Source organism: Zerene cesonia, chromosome 1 (assembly GCF_012273895.1).
Source record: "Zerene cesonia ecotype Mississippi chromosome 1, Zerene_cesonia_1.1, whole genome shotgun sequence".
Classification (NCBI taxonomy): domain Eukaryota; kingdom Metazoa; phylum Arthropoda; class Insecta; order Lepidoptera; family Pieridae; genus Zerene; species Zerene cesonia.
This window is the reverse complement of record NC_052102.1, coordinates 11019872-11038876: the sequence shown is the minus strand read 5'-3', so window position 1 is coordinate 11038876 and position 19005 is coordinate 11019872. Positions and strand designations below refer to the sequence as shown.

General features: G+C 34.0%; 1 protein-coding gene across 2 annotated transcripts in view; it reads left to right on the top strand.

The window, feature by feature from the left end:
* The first annotated feature begins 8388 nt into the window (after positions 1 to 8388).
* Positions 8389 to 19005, top strand: part of LOC119840480 — a 62886-nt gene continuing 52269 nt past the window's right edge. For both annotated transcript variants that reach the window (XM_038367240.1, XM_038367153.1), the window contains exon 1: positions 8389 to 8509. In XM_038367240.1, coding sequence (XP_038223168.1) covers positions 8431 to 8509 — 79 coding nt within the window. In that variant the 5' untranslated portion in view covers positions 8389 to 8430. The remainder of the gene's footprint in view (positions 8510 to 19005) is intronic.

Genomic DNA, 19005 nt, shown 5'->3' with positions numbered 1-19005 from the left:
CTGTGGTGCGTAAACTTGGTTGGTAATATATGAATCCAGGTTGAATAAAAGTGAAATACCACGCTTCGCAGACGAGTTTGTGTGTTGGTACTGGATATTATACTAGCGGTTTGCTCTGATTTCGTCTGGGTTCTGTAGATAAAGCAGTTCTTATACTTACAATACGTAATTTTTTATGTCATTGTCGGCAATGGAGCTGGTGGGTTGCCTGATGGTAATCTACCACCACCCATGAACATTTGGAGAGGCGTAAAGTCGATTACAGATCTTATGTTTCTACAAATAAATTGTCGACTTCAATTTGGATAGGGATTAAGAAAGGATTGACGGGAGGAATAAAGGAAAGGACTGGGAAGGGTAAGGAAAAGTGAATAATACATACATTAGTTAGAGAAATATAATTTCGAATCTGTGAGTAAACAATTTTGTAGTTTTGAATAAGATAACAAAGAGCAATGCTTGCGTGTGTTAGATTATACGATCAGTTATAACTAAGCATTTTTAACGTCTATTTCTATACTCTATAGTCTATTATTTTTTGCTAGAACTTTTTGTGAAAAGTTTTTATCGAAATAGAAGAATTTTCTGGAATAGTTTCCAGAAGAATCTTCTAACATTATGAATAGGCACAAAAGTTTCAATATCATTGAAAACAGCGGAACCAATTTCTGTATCATATTTAACCGACGTTCTCAAAAAACAGAATAATAGGTAATTCTCAATTTATATATACTAATATATAAAGGGTGAAGAGTATTTGTTTACTTAAACACGTTAATCTCAGGAACTGCTGCGGACGATTTCGATTAAATTTGATACTTAAATAGTTTGAAAACCGATAAAGGACATATGCTGGATTTTATCCCGTAAATATCATAGAATCGGAAACTATGAGGGAAAGTCGCGGGACTTACTTAAATAATAACAATAATAAACAAAAATAATTAAACTGCTAAATTAGTACAATTATATTAAAGCATTAACGAGAAGAAAAAAACGTTATTTCATTTTAGTGCACTGCATTATAACTAGATCAATACTTATATAATTATAATTTACTGAACTAAAATCTTTAGATGAGATCCCAATAAAATTACTAACAAGTTATTCACTTAATGGGAAAATAATTACAGCAATTGCTACACGCTTCCTAGCTGAGTGGTGTGGGTAAAAAATTCACCGTAAATTGATCTGTTAATTATCTGTGTAGTGTTTTGTTTTAGAATATTTTTTGTTGGGATACAACATCGAACATTCGAGAGCTAAACCTGATGAGCTAGAAATAAAAAAGATACACTGCTTTTTTTAATGATTTTTTTACTCAACGTCTATAGTAATATTATGAAGAAGGAACGTTTGTGTTTTTATATTTGAATTTGCAAAAACACTTGACCAATTTCGAAAATTATTTCACCATTAGAAAGCATTTACACTGAGTGTCATATTATTGTAATGATTTATTTATATTCTTACTAGCTTCACCCCGCGCTTTCACCCGCGTAAGTCCGTATCCCGTTGGAATATCGGGATAAAAAGCCTATATGTTATTTCAGTTATCTACGTACCAAATTTCACTGCAATCGGTTCAGCAGTTTTTGCGTGAAAGAGCAACAAATAAACACACACATCCTTACAAACTTTCGCATTTATAATATTATAATATTAGGATAGGATTTAGCTAAAGCTAAAAGCTTTTTAAGAGAAACGATGAATTTGTCAATGATTAATTATTTATCGCTAAGAAATATCTCGCAAATATTTGACAAAATTTGATAAAAAATTGTCTGCACTAACATACCATTTACATCATAGACAAAATTGTGTCAATCGTTTATAATCGTGTATACTACATATCTCTGCTTTTGCGAGACTTCGAAACGATTTACCACCCTTATAGACCATAGAGAGATAAACAAACGTTCAAAACGCGACAAGATGTGTTGAGGAAAGTTTGCGTAGGGAACATAGGCCGGCAGGACTGACCCAATTGCCAGTGTAACAGACACTGGTTCAAATAACATATAGTTATATGCGTCGTTAATTAAACCACACATTCGCTAAGCTATGCGTTGATTAGCCTACACGTGTCCGCCACAATTCATTGCAAATTGAAGGTGCTTGTCTTATACTAATGCACGCTGTGGTTCGCTTTACGAGCGCGGCTAGCGGAAACAGGCTATTGGAAGAGTTTGAGAAACAATGCCCGAAAGGAAATTAGACGTCGAGAATTAAAATTGAAGTGTTTGTTTCGTAACGGATAAAAATTCCACGAGTGCATTAAAGGCATTCTGTTAGGCATGGTTTATATTTTTTAGGAAGCATTGTTTACTTTTTTTTAGTTTTTAAAGGAATTGTATTAATTTTGCGATATTTTATACATTTTTATATGTTGTTGATAATGGCGTCAAACTCACAAAATCTTACAATATGTAGCCGCTATTTGTGACTAAACATTGAGCATCGGAAAAAATACATATATAAATTGAACTCGTTATAGTATACAGAATGTGATCGTGGAATGACTATACCAAAATGTATTGTTATTGTGTGTCTTTTTGTTGATTGGTGGTTAAAATTGAAACCAAGTTATTTTTAAGGATATTTAAAAGATAGCAATAAAAAGATAGCCTGACCTTAGTTTTTAACAATAGCGTAACAAAAAAATAAATAAATAACACATCTACGCTTAGTGCTTTTATATAATCATAAAAACATCTATATTAATAAATAATATAAAGCTGAAAAGTCTTATGTATAAACGCCTTAATATCAGGAACTATTAGATCGAATTATCATTGTGTTGAATAGATCTTATAATTATAATTAAGAACTAGCGACCCAATATAATAGCAATAATACATGAAAAACACTTAACCTCTTGAATGACTCTATCTTTAAAAAAAAAACCATCAAAATCTGTTGCGTAGTTTTAAAGATCTAAGCCTACACTGACGGCGGATAACAACTTCATTTAATACTATGTAGTGAAGCCTTTTAAACTACATTATATACATCTCGTGCAACGTGATCGAAACCGTAGGGCACAACTAGTAAACAAAGAAAATGTTAACCAGGTGTAATAGAAAACTACGTATTATGTTAACTCCTAGTATTTAGAGCAGATTGGAATTTTTAGTAAACTTTAAGCTATTCTAAAATGGTTTACCAGCTTTGCTCAGATTAATTATATTTTTTAATTTATACGTTTCCTGAAAATCGTATCTTATCTTCTTCCGAACAAATCCTCTAACGTATCCCAAGCTTTACTGATATTCTATGAAATTTTTGCAACCCACGAGTTGAGTTTTTATTATAGGTAGAGATAGGGTTTATATTTAATGGTTAATGACGTCACTTGTCAGGGATTTAGTTTTATTGGAATCAATCGTTCATGAGACATAGTTCAGATTTGTGGAAAACCCTTTATTCTTCGCACGCTATAAATTCAGAGTTGTTTAATAGAAGTTATTATAGATATAAACCTTCTTCATGAATCATTGTACCTATTAAAATATCCTTAAAATCCGTTGCGTAGTTATAAAGATTTAAGCATAAATTGGGACACAGGGACAGACAGAGACAGCGACCTTTTTTAGTATGTAGTGATTGATGGTTAATGACGTCACTTGTCATGGAATTAGTTTTATTGGAATAAATAGTTTATAAGGCATAGTGAAGATTTGCGGAAAATTTACTTACATAAATTATATTAAGGATAAATATAGTGTGGGCTAACGAAGGAGATATAAGTCAAGTAAATGCTACAAATTAAATGAGTTTTGTGTTAATAATAATGGTCACGCAACAACAATTTGGCTTCATCTTCATATTTGTTGTTATTAGTACATTGTTTTTTGTTTTATTTTATATAATTTCCAACCAAAAACAAAAGGAATCCATCTTATCTATTAACAAAACAGAAAAAATTGAGTTGAATTGAGATCCCCTTTTGTTTTCGGAAAACGTCTTTATACGAAACTGTTATTCAGAAGATGCCATGAAGTCCTTATTGTTAGGCAATGCTCACAGTACTTTTGCTTTTTCTATATTCTAGAACTTATTCTCGTTCAGTTTCAGACGGTTCCGGCTAATGAACACGACAGGCTGCTTTCATTTTCCATTCTTCTTCTGTCTTTCTTTCTTTCTTTCTATCTTTCTATTCGAATCGATCTGAATCAATGCGAATCGATACGTCTGTTAAACAATCGGATCAATGTGAACGGATTGTTGTACTAATTACGGTAGCGTTATCAACGAGCACAATCGTCGCACAATTATATCTGTTAGTTACGTCACTATCAGATAGTGATAAGCCGAAACAGTGATAACGCGCAATATGTCCATAATTTCGGCGGGCTCCTATCATCAGTGGTGGTCTGGGGTACCTCATGGCAGCCTCGTTCCTTGGCCCGAGTGGTATTCGAGACCTCTGCTGATCCTGGACCGAGATGGTTTTTATCTTAATTTTGACCCAGTATCATGATTGATTGGTTTTGTTAATCGATCGGAGCGGCGATTGGCGGGCCTTCTCGATTTTTCTTGATAAGAATTTTTTTTTCGGGACTTTCGTTGCGCCTTGTTAGCGATCTGTTTGTTGATGCAGTGGCTGCAATGAGCGCTCGTGTTGTGTCTATTGTGGTTATTGGATATAGTTTAAAGCACTTTTTTACGTTTTTCAGGGGCATTATGTAGATTAATCAAGATATATTTAACAGAGTTCTGTAATAAATGATGCCTTGTACATTTTTAGCGTTCTATTTCACATTTTTGAATAATTTAGTAAAAGCTGTCTGTTTATATAGTCTTCATGACTTTATTTTATCTCTCTCAGCTCTTGAATATTTATGAATGCCTATTAATAGAGGATCAGAGTCTAGTCAGACGACTAAAAAGGACAACGTTTTTCATACAAAGTTAGCATAAAATATAGTTATGATGGATATTTTCTTAGTTTTAATTAAAGCAAGATCGTCTTACAATCCCATAATAATTAGTTACGATAAATAAAACATCTTAATAATCTTATAGTTTGAGAATCAAAGAGAACACAACAGGACGAATTTTTCTTCCACTCATCCGAAATTTCCTTTATGCCATTTTAAATTCAACAATTGCGCGCCGTAATACCTTCCACAACCAGTTTGAGAGATACCTTTACACGTAAGGGCACTCGAGGTGCGTCAAGTGGCACTTGTTATAAGTGCCGGGGGGAGGGGGTAGGGCTGGCAACCGCTTGGAAATTAGAACCAATTAATAAAGTATATGTATAAAAGTATTATTTATCATTAAGAAGTAAATAATTCAAAGTTTTTAATATGTATTTAAGAATTGTGATAAAAGTGAAATTAAAATTTCTGTTTTTTTCACTAATATAAGCATTTGAATCATCATCAACATCATCATCATCATCATCAGCCCATATATGTTCCCACTGCTGGGACACAAGTCTCCTATGAGGGTTCAGGCCATAATCGACCATGATGGCCGAGTGCGGGTTGGCAGATGTCACATGTCGTCAAACTTTTGATTCTCGGGCATGCCGATTTCCTCACGATGTTTTCCTTTACCTTTTTAAGCAGCATCTGAATACTGTTTTTTAAAAATATAACAATTGGTGCTGTACATTCAAAATAAACTATACGTTCCTGTGTTTGAGGAGAGTCGAACGAACTTAAAAAAAAAATTGTGTGTCTAACCATTAAAATTATATATTTAAGTTTTATGATCCTTAGAATGAATGTTTTTTAAAAACTAATCATGGAGTATAGGGGATTCCACGTGGCATGCTCACTGTGTACTAAATGAAACTTTGTTAACGTCCGCGTGATCTTCCCACTGCGGCTTCGTAGTTAAGATGTACATATTCACTAGATTGGTAACGAGGACTTCCGTTCTTTAGGACGGACACTTGTTTGGCTGCTAAGATGTTTGTTTAATATAATTGCTAGATTTTTATTATAGGATGAATGCACAGGTTATTTGCGAGGATATGGGTGAAATATAGCTAATATTAAAGCAAACTATCAGGCATATCTTGGGCACCAAACTAGCATGTTTCTCTTGATTGGCAGCCCTGAATGCTGGTTCTAGTAAGGGTACGTATTAACCGTGTTCTTGAGAAGTCGGTGTTGGTCATGATGACCTGTTACTGGTTCGAGACTAAACCCGTCTTTAGGAGAGACCAGGGGTCTTATCTTGGTACCACCTTTGGGTATTTCGGTTTTAAATTTTATTCCAATTGGAATTGTTTTTGATTGTTATTGGAGAGGTTAGTCATTGTGGGTGTATTGTTGATTGTATGATGAGTGAATTGTTCAATTGTTTTATTCTTTAAATTTTTCTCAACTTTCTCTGTAGATACTGGACGCTGCGTATCTTAACAATTTTAGTTTACTTCTCATTCATATTTTTAAAGGATTTATTATTAGATCTTTTTTTTATGTCATACCGACAATGCCGACTTCAAACTGAAAAGGATTGACGAGAGGAGTAAAGGACTGGGAAGGGTGAAGAAAAGGATATGGGCCTCTGGCACCCCACTCACAGAACGAAACACAGCTGAATGCCCAAAGAAACCCCGGTCTTCTTGATGGTAATTCCCCATTGCGAGCTGGCCCGATTCGTGCCGAAGCGTGCTCGACTACCACATAAGATTTATTATATTTACTAATTATTAACAATATTTCAAATATACTATCATTAACTAGGTCTTGATCATTGAGAAAGTCAGGAAGTGATAATATCAATAATAAAGTTGTCTGAGTTATCTTTTACAGGATGGAATGGAACACAAAAATTTAAAATTTGTTGGAAACCATGTATATATGCAGAATTTAACATTGCTTTAGCAAAATTTTTTCATATCTCGTTAGGTTGTTCAAAACTGGACACACAGTTTGGTGAAAATTGGATTACAATCCAAAACTGTTTTGTTTCCAGATTTAATTTAAGCGTTTTTTCATTTTTATTTCAGCGCCGACTAAAATTGTCAACGTTCATTCACAGAACTTAGAGTTATTGCAAACAATGTCCAGTTAACTACGCGTTGCTTTATCGTCGTAAACGATGTACAACTCCTCCTTCCTTCTGACAACTTGTTTTGTTCTCTTTTCCAACCAGCGATGTACTGCGAATCCAACGATGCCGTATTTCAGATATTTTAGGTTCAAATTTCGATGCAGCTTTTATTAAGATAGCTCGTACTATTAGTAGCCTGCGGCGTGCCGTGTACTGTCTCTACACTAAAGGATGAATTTGAGTTGCATTCAAGCAAATGTGCACTTTAAGCCTCGGCCATAAGATGTAGAATACAACGGGGTAATTAATAGTTGTAGGATTTTTGCTAGGCTACCGAAGAATGGGGACGATGTTGCCAGAAGGCATACCTCCGTATCTCTTGAATTATTAATAAGCAACTCCTTTTAGAATGTTGTTTTAGGGAAATTCGTGTAGGTATATTAAACATCTTTTCAGTTCTATTTAAGTAATGTAAAATCTTTTTGATGAAAGCGCAGGTTTATGCATATTTAAACAGAGGAAAGAAGGAAGTTTTTATTTGTGGTACGTATTAGAATGGAAGTTTTTTGTTTATAGAGATCGATTATTTAATCGGTTATATAGGTTACGTTGTTTGGCGTATGGTCCAATATTTTGATGCTTATGGACAATGTCATAACATGGATATAAGCTGAGTGATTTATAAATTTTAAGAGAGTAAACTGCAGTTCAATGATCGTAATAGTGTAATGAAAATAAAGATGAAAGCAAATTTTAAGTATATAGGTTTTATCGTGGTAATGGCAAATATTAAATTATTAAAAACTCGAGAAATTTTGAAAGAGTAGAGAAAATTTGATCACGAGGTGGGATTCGAACCCGCGTTTTTTGCCATACCGCAGCAAGCTCTTCAATAGTGTTATGCTTGTTTGTGTTGGATACCTATATAAGTCAGTATTCGACGGAAAAAAGGAACGGATTGCGTACAAAGTATAGGTAACTAATTTTTAATCGGTAAGCTTCGCATATTTTTTCTAACACTTTTAACAAACGTATTAAGTTGTATTCGTTTTCAATAATTGCACTGTAAATACTTTTAAAAAAGTGAAATCATTAAATCTCGTAACTGCACTTATCCAAACTTAACAAGAACCAAACAACATTCTTCAATATTCAGAAGCTTTCCTAAAAACCTATTGTACGTATCTAGCAATTACGTATTTCACATGGATGTTTATGAATTTATAAACAATCGGATGTTTCGGACAAATCGGCCTTTTCGAAATTTTTTAATACGACATGTTTTTAATTTTATCCTAGCAACCCCATGGCGCTGAACGCAGGCGCGAAAAAGCGCGCGCAAAATCGATACGGTACGTTCGAAATTCAAGCAGTCCGCGCCGCGCCGGGCTACCGCGAGCTCGCCTCGCGGCCATGTGGGCGCGCGCCTTTTTCTCCGTGCTGACCGCCATCGTCGTTATAAACGTTGGAAATGCCGAGAAAAGCAAATTCTGTAAGTCATTTTATATATACACCCACGTTCCCGCAACTAGTCACTTATATTTCCAACGTAAAAACAGCGAGTAATACCGGCATCTGACAGCGCCCTCTCGCGGTTTACGCTCAAGAAAACGACGAAGATTTCGCGGTTATTACGCTTAATGGGACTCCATTTTGCGACAGTCTTGGATTATAATTGATTAGTTATTGCCATTAGGAAATAGAATTGAGTATAGATGGTTTTTTACCTAAATTGGGGCATTTAATAAATATGCTACAAGAATGGTATGGTGGTTTTAGTTATTAGGGATATTACACATTATACGAGATGTAGAGGCATTTTTAACCAGCCCTTGACCTCAAATACTTAATCATCTAATGGTATACGTGTTATATTTAGGTCAAACTACAAAAAACAATTAACACGTAAGTTTATACAACATCTAGCTAAAAATTGAAATTTCGTTTAGCTTTTTTATCACTATCCTTGGATATTCCACCGCCAATTTAAAAATTCCCAAATTTCAAACTCTAAGATGCTTTTGACCCGTGAAGCTTGTTGCTTCTCCAGGCAAATAACTAAACAACTTTAAGAAACCTACAAATATACATTTCCGAGCAGAGCTAGTACTTAAATAATATATAAAGCTTAACTCGTAGCAGCGCCTTAATAAATAGGTCGTCCAGGATTTCCGTAGAACTTGTAGCGACTCTACGCCTCTACGTCTTCGTAGCCAGTGTGTCAAGAGTAGTGGAGATGACGTGGAGTAATTGAATTCTGGGCGGTTTTTATTTTTCATTATACGCTTTATTCTTTTTACTATTTTTAGTCTAAGAGTGTTGTAAAAAAAAATTGTAAAATGTGTAGACGATAGGATATATTGAAGTATATATATTTATAATGCATAAATAACAAAGCAAAGTTTCTGGGAAAGTCATCATTTATTTAAATATGTTAAATTTTTTTAATGCTTTCGCTGTATCGATTTCGATGAAATTGCATCGATTTGCAATTGGGAGTTTGTGAAGCATGTCTCTTTCAGATGGAGTAAATTGGTACAAGTAGCTAGTATACTTAATATGTCAGCTATCTTACATGTAGTGGGTTGAATTCCCGCCAATAAAATATAACATAAATATATATATATACTCATACGGAAATTTTCAGCAAATTGACCGGACTTTAAACGATATAGTTTAATTTATTATTTGACTAAACATTACATTTCACCTGCTCATTTTAGTAAATAAATAACACTTAAAAAATTTGTTTCAAAGTTTCCGATACTTCTGAAATGTAAGTGGGTCGACCTCATGAAAGGTTTATTCATAGATCAAAATTGTTGGGTAAAGTTGACTTTTAATTATATATCCGCTATACATCCGAAACTTTCAAAACTTTGCGTTACTATTAAAGCATGAATTAATTAATATTTTACATATTTATATTATTGAATTTTTGGTGTAGTTCTATAGATAAATCACGCCAGAACGCAACATAGCATAAATACTCCTTATATCCAATTATTATATGAGAAAGGCCGCGGGCTCTAGTCTTATTTCTTTTGTGTATATAGACCATCCCACCACAGGAATAATCATCATTTAAAATAGAAACAAAATATAGGTACGTGTGTAAGTATATATCCTGACAAATATAGGAAAAGTCTGGAAAATGAGCTAGTACTATCTATTACTATATGGAAAGTAATAAAGTCTACATTAAAAACTCGCATCTTCATAGAGCATGTGACATAATTCGTTTGAAATTAGATCGTAGCCTAGTTCTGCGTGAATGAAAATCGATTTCACGTTACATGCTATAGCTATAGCCCGCTGCCCTGGGTCCGTCTGCTTTCTAATTTAATGATCGTTTAGTAAACATGACATATAATAAGATTAACTAATGAATTGATCTATTTATTTGTTTATTAATGAGACATAGAATATGAACAAATGTATGAAAGAAATAGAGATTTTATATCAACCTTTATTTTAACGTCCACAAAAGAAGTTTTGTCCCTGCATTGGAAATATAATAATTATATAGGCTGGACGATGATGGTGATAATGAAGTTTCATTTACATTCTTAAATACATTCCACTAGTTATAAAATAACAGCATATACTCATGTATAAATTTTATAATCACTTGTTTTGTTATTCAATTAAATACGTAAACATAAAAAAAAACTTGAATTTAACATAGGACAATTTTTATATTTTTAAAGCATTGGTTAATTTCTCATAGAATCTACTTCACTCAGCTATTACTGAAGTACTTATTTAATTTCTGCCAACCCTCAGATAATTTGTTGGCAATCTTATCGACGGGGCCCGGCCCCCCGCAGTGCCGCGGGGGCCCCGCTAGGAGCAACGTCTCTCCAGGATTTAATTTTATCAATTTATCCGTATGCATATGTTCACCTGTCGAAACACTGGAACCTGTAATTATACAAGCATTAAATAGAGACATGATGTTATATACAGTGCTTGAATTTTATAAAAAGTTTTACCTTAAACTAGTGATAGTTGTGATATTAAATGTAGGTATTTAGTCTGTAATCATGAAACATTAGCAATGCCAGATCCATAAACTCATCAATCATAGAAACTTTTAACTGAATCTCACCGACTAGCAAAGTTTCGACTGAGTAAACTGATTTTGATAATTTTTTGTTAATTGACTTGGTTTGATTCGGATACTTTTTGAAAGCGGTTTAGATTTTATTTTAGATTTTAGATTGTATTTCACACCATGTGATATATAATGATATGTGTTTACGCTTTTGTGGAATAAAATTTGCATAAAATACATAATAATTTAGAAGAAAAAAACGTTAAACCATATAATTAATTGGTAATTAGACGATCACTCTTGCTTTAACATTCACAGCACTCAGACTGCGGTATACCTTTCAGGTTATGTTCCATGATAAATGTTTTAGATTCACGATAACGAGAGGATGAAGTGGAACCGGAAAAACCTTTTAACCGTGAAGTTTTCAAAGGGTATTTATATTGAAACATAAAGGGGCTAACGAAACAATTACTTTTGTCGAATTAAATTTTTATTCCGTTTGCATTTGGACGTTTTAACTATTTGTGAAGGCAATTTGTAGAACAAAAGTTAAACCGTGTGATAATTAAGGTTTAAATGGCGTTTATTTAAGAAATTGGAAACCAAAGACCTTACTAGGAAGTAGGTAACACGTAGTAAGTCAATAACTTCATTTCAACTACATGTCACAATAGAATCAAATATTTTTCCATGCAATATGTGAAATAAGGTTTAATATATACAGAACCTCCAGAGCTTGCAGCAACAGTCATTTCAGCAGCTACACCTGGTATTTTTGAGAGCTGGACATCTGTTGTTTTCCGGCCAATGTTGGAAACGACCAGGAGTGATCCGGATCCTCCCCACCTTAATATGGCTAGGGCATCGTCGAATCGTTTGATCTAGAAAAAAATATAAATTTAATGTATATTATATAAATGACAACTTGGAAATAAAATATTTAAATTAAACTGAAAGATAAGAACTTTTTGGTGTTTGCTTACTACGAATTTCTAATTAAATCTTCTATTTCCTTCTATTTATTAAGAAGTCAATTGATCATTTATGTAGTTTATTTAGTAGTCATTCAGATAATCAAAATTGATTAATGTTTTTGGCATCAAGGTTTACAAAATACGTTATTGCAATGCTATAACTAATACATAATAAGATAAACTCATACTTCAACATGGGGTCCAAATGCAGGAGATTTCCTCATAGCAGCTGCAAGTCTCACTACTCCAGCATGGCTGAGATCATTAGCGAATTCAGATTTAGCATTAGCATATCTATAATTTGGTGCCAAAGGGAGCCAGGGTTCAGCACTACTGAATCCTGCAGTACTAGAATCGTCCCACGGGAATGGAGCTAATGAGGGAGAGGGTTTATTTGGCCAGCATTTTGTAGTTGTAGCCCATTCTAGGATGGTGTCGGCCGCTCCTAGCTCGTCTCCTTGCTGGATGATTGTGGATCCGGGGAGTATGAGGGCAATTAGGTTTAACGCATCCACTAAGTCAGTGCCGTAGCGTGTTGTTATGCGGCTCTCTTGTCTGGCGCTGGTCTGTTGGTATTTATAATCTTGGTTATGATAAAAATCTAAATTTCTTATTTGAAGAAACTAGGTCAAGTCAAAGTTTATCAGTCATGTTTTAAGAATTCTATTACTATGGGCAATTAGACTCGATTTCTATAATCAGAGCGTCAAAATAATTTATGCAAAATTTTAGCCCAGTATGATACATATTAAAATAAGAGTGGTTGGAAAATATATTGATCAGGGTGATGTTATATGTCGTTTTGTTATAATTATAAATATTGGATTACACAAAACTTTGCCATGAAATGCATGCAGGTTAAATAATTATATAATTAATAATTCATAGATTTCCGAACGCGGCTATGCCCGCCCATTTATAGAAAATGGTAGATAGAGCCGCATAGTTTTCGTTCTCGATCTCATGTTGTGTTAAATGGTGCATATTTCAAATATAGAAGTAACACAACAACTCAGACAAATTGAACATTATGAGCTCCAATAAATTCCTCTATACTAGCACATGGTCCACATAAATAGGCGACTATATGAAACCGGAATCTTAGCTTACACTCGGTACACGAACGCAATTTACGTACCAGACCCATATTTCGGGTTTAGGTTAGATTAAAACTGACAAGGACAACTCACTAGCCACGTGGGGGTCATATCTTGCGGACAGAACAACAGACTAGCGTGTAAAGCCAGCGCCAAATCTGCTGTGCTCCTCTGCGAGCTAGCTAGAGCTTTACTTATAACGCTATTTGCGTCTCCAAAGTAGTTTGCTGAGATAGCAACGTCGAGCTCAGTTTCCACTAAAATTATTCTGGAATGACATACAACGGTTGCAGAATATACAAGCGGATTGTTTGGTAATGATGTGTCTGGTAATTGTTCAGTATGAAATCATTGACCGTGAACTATGCATTTAAAATGAGTGATTGGCGTGTTATCATGGAATTATCGGTTATTTACTCGACCTCAGCTGACCTTGCACATGTTTTAATCGTGTTTTAGTGTAGGATTATGTATCTTGTTACAAGTACGATACTCTGTTGTGATGCATATGTGGAAAATAGATAGCTGGGAGCTGGTTAGTTGATGCTTTTAATATATCTTCAATAAATTTTATTTTCACTTGATTTCTCCCTGTAATTATACTTATTATGAGGATAAGAGCACTCTCAGTACAGTCGTAAGCTTAGCAGCTCTGACCTCAATCTTTTGTGTATTTCTCTCCTTGGTATAATTTCAAGTTATTGCTGTAGAGTGGAATTATTAGTCCACCCTACAATACAATACAATATTTTGATATTTCGTTATTTATTTTTTCTTATATACATTATAGAATTGTATTAATTACTTCTTCATCCAATCCCATAAATCACAACGTAAGAGTGAAAGCGTAAAATAGTACAATATAAATATGGGATCAACAATGTGATTTAAGTATCTGGTAATAACTTACGGGTTGTCCGCATTCGCTGCTCTGGCACAACTTCCGGCGGATGCTGCCATTTTCTTTATAAATTGGATTCCACATTCATAATTCAAATAATAATCTGGAGTCAGACTGATCCCTGCAACTCCCCGTTGAAGCCAGAAACATTGGGCAGCTTTTAAGGCCTCAAGGAGACCTTCAGAACAGAGGTTTAAAAGGGTCTCGTTATTTTTTGAAGCCCAGAATCCATTTCGTTCATTGTTCCATGTCCAGCTGTCTATACCTTCATCTAACTAAAAAAAATAATAGTCATCGAAACTGTTTAATTAATTATTGGTCACAAAACCATATATATACCAATAAATTGAAAGATTTATAAGGTAGAAGTTCAATGTTCATAAATCATGGTTATAAAAACCACCGTTATAAGTTATAGATATTATATTAATTATTTCGTTTTATTAAGTTGTTTGACACCGAAAAGTAAATTTGATCAATTATAATGACTTTAAACTAAGCAACGTAATCATTATGGCTTTAGTCGTGTTAAATGGTGATTTTATGCCTCGCTTAAAATAATTTTGTCACAAAATTACCACAGGGGGGTCGTCTTGAGGTCCATCTCGCCACACAACCCAATCTTCATACCCTGGCCGTCTACTAGCACTGTGGTTAAACCATTCTGATGCTGCACTAACCCGCTGTACATCCAAACTCATTACCACTTTGAGATCTGTTATATCCATTCCTTATAATTAATTCTTAGCAAGCAATTGTTTGGTACGTAACAAGCAAATTTCGAAAACAATGTGTTTGCTTGGCAACATTAAATAATATTCCATTCGGAGTTTATTAAACGGCCGTCGTAGCTACCTAAATAACAGCCTCAAGGTAATGGCTATTCAAAATTAAATTCCGTTAATGAATAATATCTTATAACTTCAAGTGTAAGTGAAAAGGAACTCTATAATTATTCAAGAGAGAGTATCGTTGCTTAGATGTTAGAAGTATTTTAACCGACGTTTCCAAAATGAAGGAGGTTTTCAATTCGACTGATGTTTTTTTGGTTTTATTACTCATGGGTTTTCAACTGATTGATTTTTTATGGACAGGAAATTTTGTCATTTGGTTCTTTGTAGATTTTGGAGTGGTACTCGCGTCCCTGGGACGTCGGTGACGTTTTATGTAGAAAATACCCATCAGTATCAATGCATTCTGATGGAACTATTATAATTTTCCTATGAAAGCTTCGATATAATATGTCTGTAGACAAACAGAGGATAACATGTATTAAGCCTTCAATTATACACAGATTACGTAGTAATAGGTAACTTTTACGATGTTTCGTACATTATCCATTCAATAATTATTTTATAATATTTTTTTTTTTTTTTTTTTAATGTCACAGTCGGCAATGGAGCTGGTGGGTCGCCTGATAGTAAGCGCTACCACCGCCCATGAATTATTACTATACACATTACATATTTACTTTACCCAGCTTTTTAGATTTTTCCATCAGCTTATTAAACGTATCCATTGTACCATAACGATTGTCAATCGAAGCAAAGACAAGCGTGCCCGGGCGCGCGCAGTCGGGGCTCTTGGCTTGTATTGGAGACAGGATCACTGCATCTGCGCCTAGTGCTTTAACGTAGCTGAGTTGCTTGATGACGCCTAGTACATAATATATCACACTAATATTATAAATGTGAAAGTTTGTCTGTTTGCATAATAGTCCGTTAATCACGCTGAAACTACTTAACGGATTTTGATGAAGTTTGGTATACAGAGAGGGTATGAGCTGACTTGGAGGATAGGATACTTTTTATTCTGATTAAATGCTCCCTTGGGAAAAATTATTTCAAACTAGCCATTCGCCCCGGTTTCACCCGTGATAAAGCCTATATCATTCAGCATAATTGCTGCTTTCTAATGGTGAAAGAATTTTTGAAATCGGTCCAGCCGTTCACTCGTGATAGCGTGACCAAGGGAAATAGGATTTATTTTATATATATTCTATAATTAGCCATAATATAATTAAAAGTATTGAACAATAATAGAAGTTAATCTAAAAATGATTAAGTATAACTTGTACACACATTCAAACATTGCAGTTAATGTATTTATCCGTAAATAGCAATCGACCACAGAGCCCAAATAAATGCTTTGAGTTCTAATATAAGCTAATTAAAAGAACTCGTTTTCTTCTTATTAAATACGGTTTTTATGAAACACGATTCGCTGAAGTTCTATTTGCATTTATATATCAAATTCAATTGAACTGAAACACACAAATAATCTTGTTTTCATATGTTATATCAATAAGATGACACAAATTTTATTAGCTTTTTTCTTTTAATTTTTAGTTTTATAGCATTGAAATGCTTTATAAATGAGAAATTTTCAAAGAATACAAAAAATTAGACCACGAGGCGGGTTCGAATCTCGCCTCGTGATCAAATTTTTTCTATTCTTTCAAAATTTCTCATCTTTTTCCTTGTCACTACATTCTTACCCTGCAAATCACCCAAACCATCACCATCGAAATCTTTAAAAGAATCCACGATCATCCAATAGTAAACCGCGTTGCTCCACCACGCGGCCGACACACACTTCGCCGCTACAACGAACACGATCGCTCTTAACCACATTTTCCGAGATTAATGCTGTAATTGCTTCCATACGTAGGTTTGTAGTAGTGATGTATCCATCATATCATCATGTTTAAATATGCTTTGTGTTTTATAAAATAATAGGAAAGCAATTTTTTTTTATTATAAACACTCCTTTAATACAATTTCTATGGTACTAAAACGATCATATTTAGTTCTTACTCTGTACACTTATCAAGGATCGGTGACAATATAATAATTTCATGAGTTTTCTAATACCCTGATTTGAATCGCCACGATCAAATAATTATCTGACATATATTCTGTACTAGCTGTTTCACCAGCGTAAGTCCGTATCCCGTAGGAATATCGGGATATAAAGGAGCCTTTATGTAATCCCAGTTGTCCAGCTATCTGCGTACCAAATTTTATTGCAATCGGTTCAGTAGTTTTTGCGTGAAAGAGCAACAAACGCACACACATCCTTACAAACTTTCGCATTTATAATATTAGTAGAAAGGATAAGGGGAAGTGAGACAATTGAGTTTATTTCTATTACTAGCTGCGCCATGCGGTTTCACCCGCTTTAGAATCCACGGGAAATACCAAGAATTTATATAGCTCATGTCTCACTCATATGTAAGCTATATTATTGTAAAGTTTCATATTCTGAGTAATTGCTTGAGCTAGGGTGTTTCCATTATTATCTCAAGTTAATCCAAGCAGAGACGGGGCGACACGCTAGTTAGAAATAATGTTACAATGGAGTAAGAATGCGCTCCAGCTCGTCTGATAATAAATTCACTTCGCCTGTAAGACATTATCCGCAATGCAGCATAATTGCAGTTCAACTGATTTAGATTATTTATTCGCAAGTTAAACTGTCTTCGGTGAACGCTATTTTAAGTACAGATTGAACCGTTTTATTTCGTTCAACTGATATCTCGGTAAGCGAATATCTTGATTGAAATGTAGTTAATACGAATGGATTATTCGTTGGTAGTTTGCGCGAGTTTTATTATTATAAATACAGCTATGCGAATACGCAAACCCCATAAGTCCGGGCTATACTTGTAATATAAAGCTGAGTCGAGTTTGATTTGTTGATCGCTTTAATACCGGGAATACGGACCGATTCCAACAATTCTTTCACTCTGATCCCTGTTGCTATAAAATGTACCATAGGCGAAGAGGAGCGGAACCATTCAAAATTCTTTAAATACAAATTATCTAGCGTTTGCCCGCGGCCTCACACACGTTTAATTAGTTTAATAGATGTCATTATACATATAAGCCTCTTGAATCAATCTCTCTATTAAAAATAACCCCGCCAAAATCCGTAGCGCAGTTTTAAAGATTTAAACATACATAGGAACATAGGACAGATAAAACGACTTCGTTTTATACTATGTAGTGATATTATAAAGCTGAAGAGTGTGTTCGTTTGGTCGTCCGCACTAATCTCAGGAACTACTGGACCGAATTGAAAAATTCTTTCAGTGTTAGATAGCTTATTTATTGAACAACATTAAGTACTATGTGAGTTAAACCGCGGGGCACAACTAGACATATGTGTGGTTATTCGAATGCATGTATGTAGGCATGTATCATCACAAAGCACATCACTAGCGAGCGGATACATGGGCTGTGACGGCAATTTCATGAAAATTGACGTATCATTGCCATAATACTGGTTATTCCACAAGATGCATTATTGTAACTAGACTGTCTAACTACTGGGAAACAGTTTTCACAATCCACAGGAGGCTGATAATTATTTTGTTTAGAACACTGTAAACATAAAAAGAAATTAAATTTTTAAATTTCACACGTACATTTTACATGTAAAAGATTGTTCGACTTTTAAATAAACATTTAATATGAAGTTTCTACTTGAATTTATTGATATTATTAATAATTTTTTTCTTTTTGAGTGATGTTTAATCTTTTGGTATATTTTTTTTTCTATTTTTGTTATAATCGTATATAGGATAATTAGTACTATATTATCGTTAAAAAATATAACAAACCAGAAACGTATTAAAATTCTATGTTAATATCAACCGACTTATAAAAAGGAGTTAGTAGTAGGTATAGGTTATCGATTAAACAGTATTTTGAGGCTTTGTTACCTCAGAACTTTGGACTGGGTGTACCGATTTTGAAGATTCTTTTTTATGTAAAAGCTGGGGCCTTCTTTATAGTCCCATTCAAATATGATCTAGTCCTAACGATTGGATGATGGTTCTGTTTTAGTTTAAAATATTTATTATACAATTCACTAAACGGGAGTTTATAAAGTAGAAATTACGATAAATAAAATATAAACAGTTATAATCCCTTATATTTACATTTCTTAATA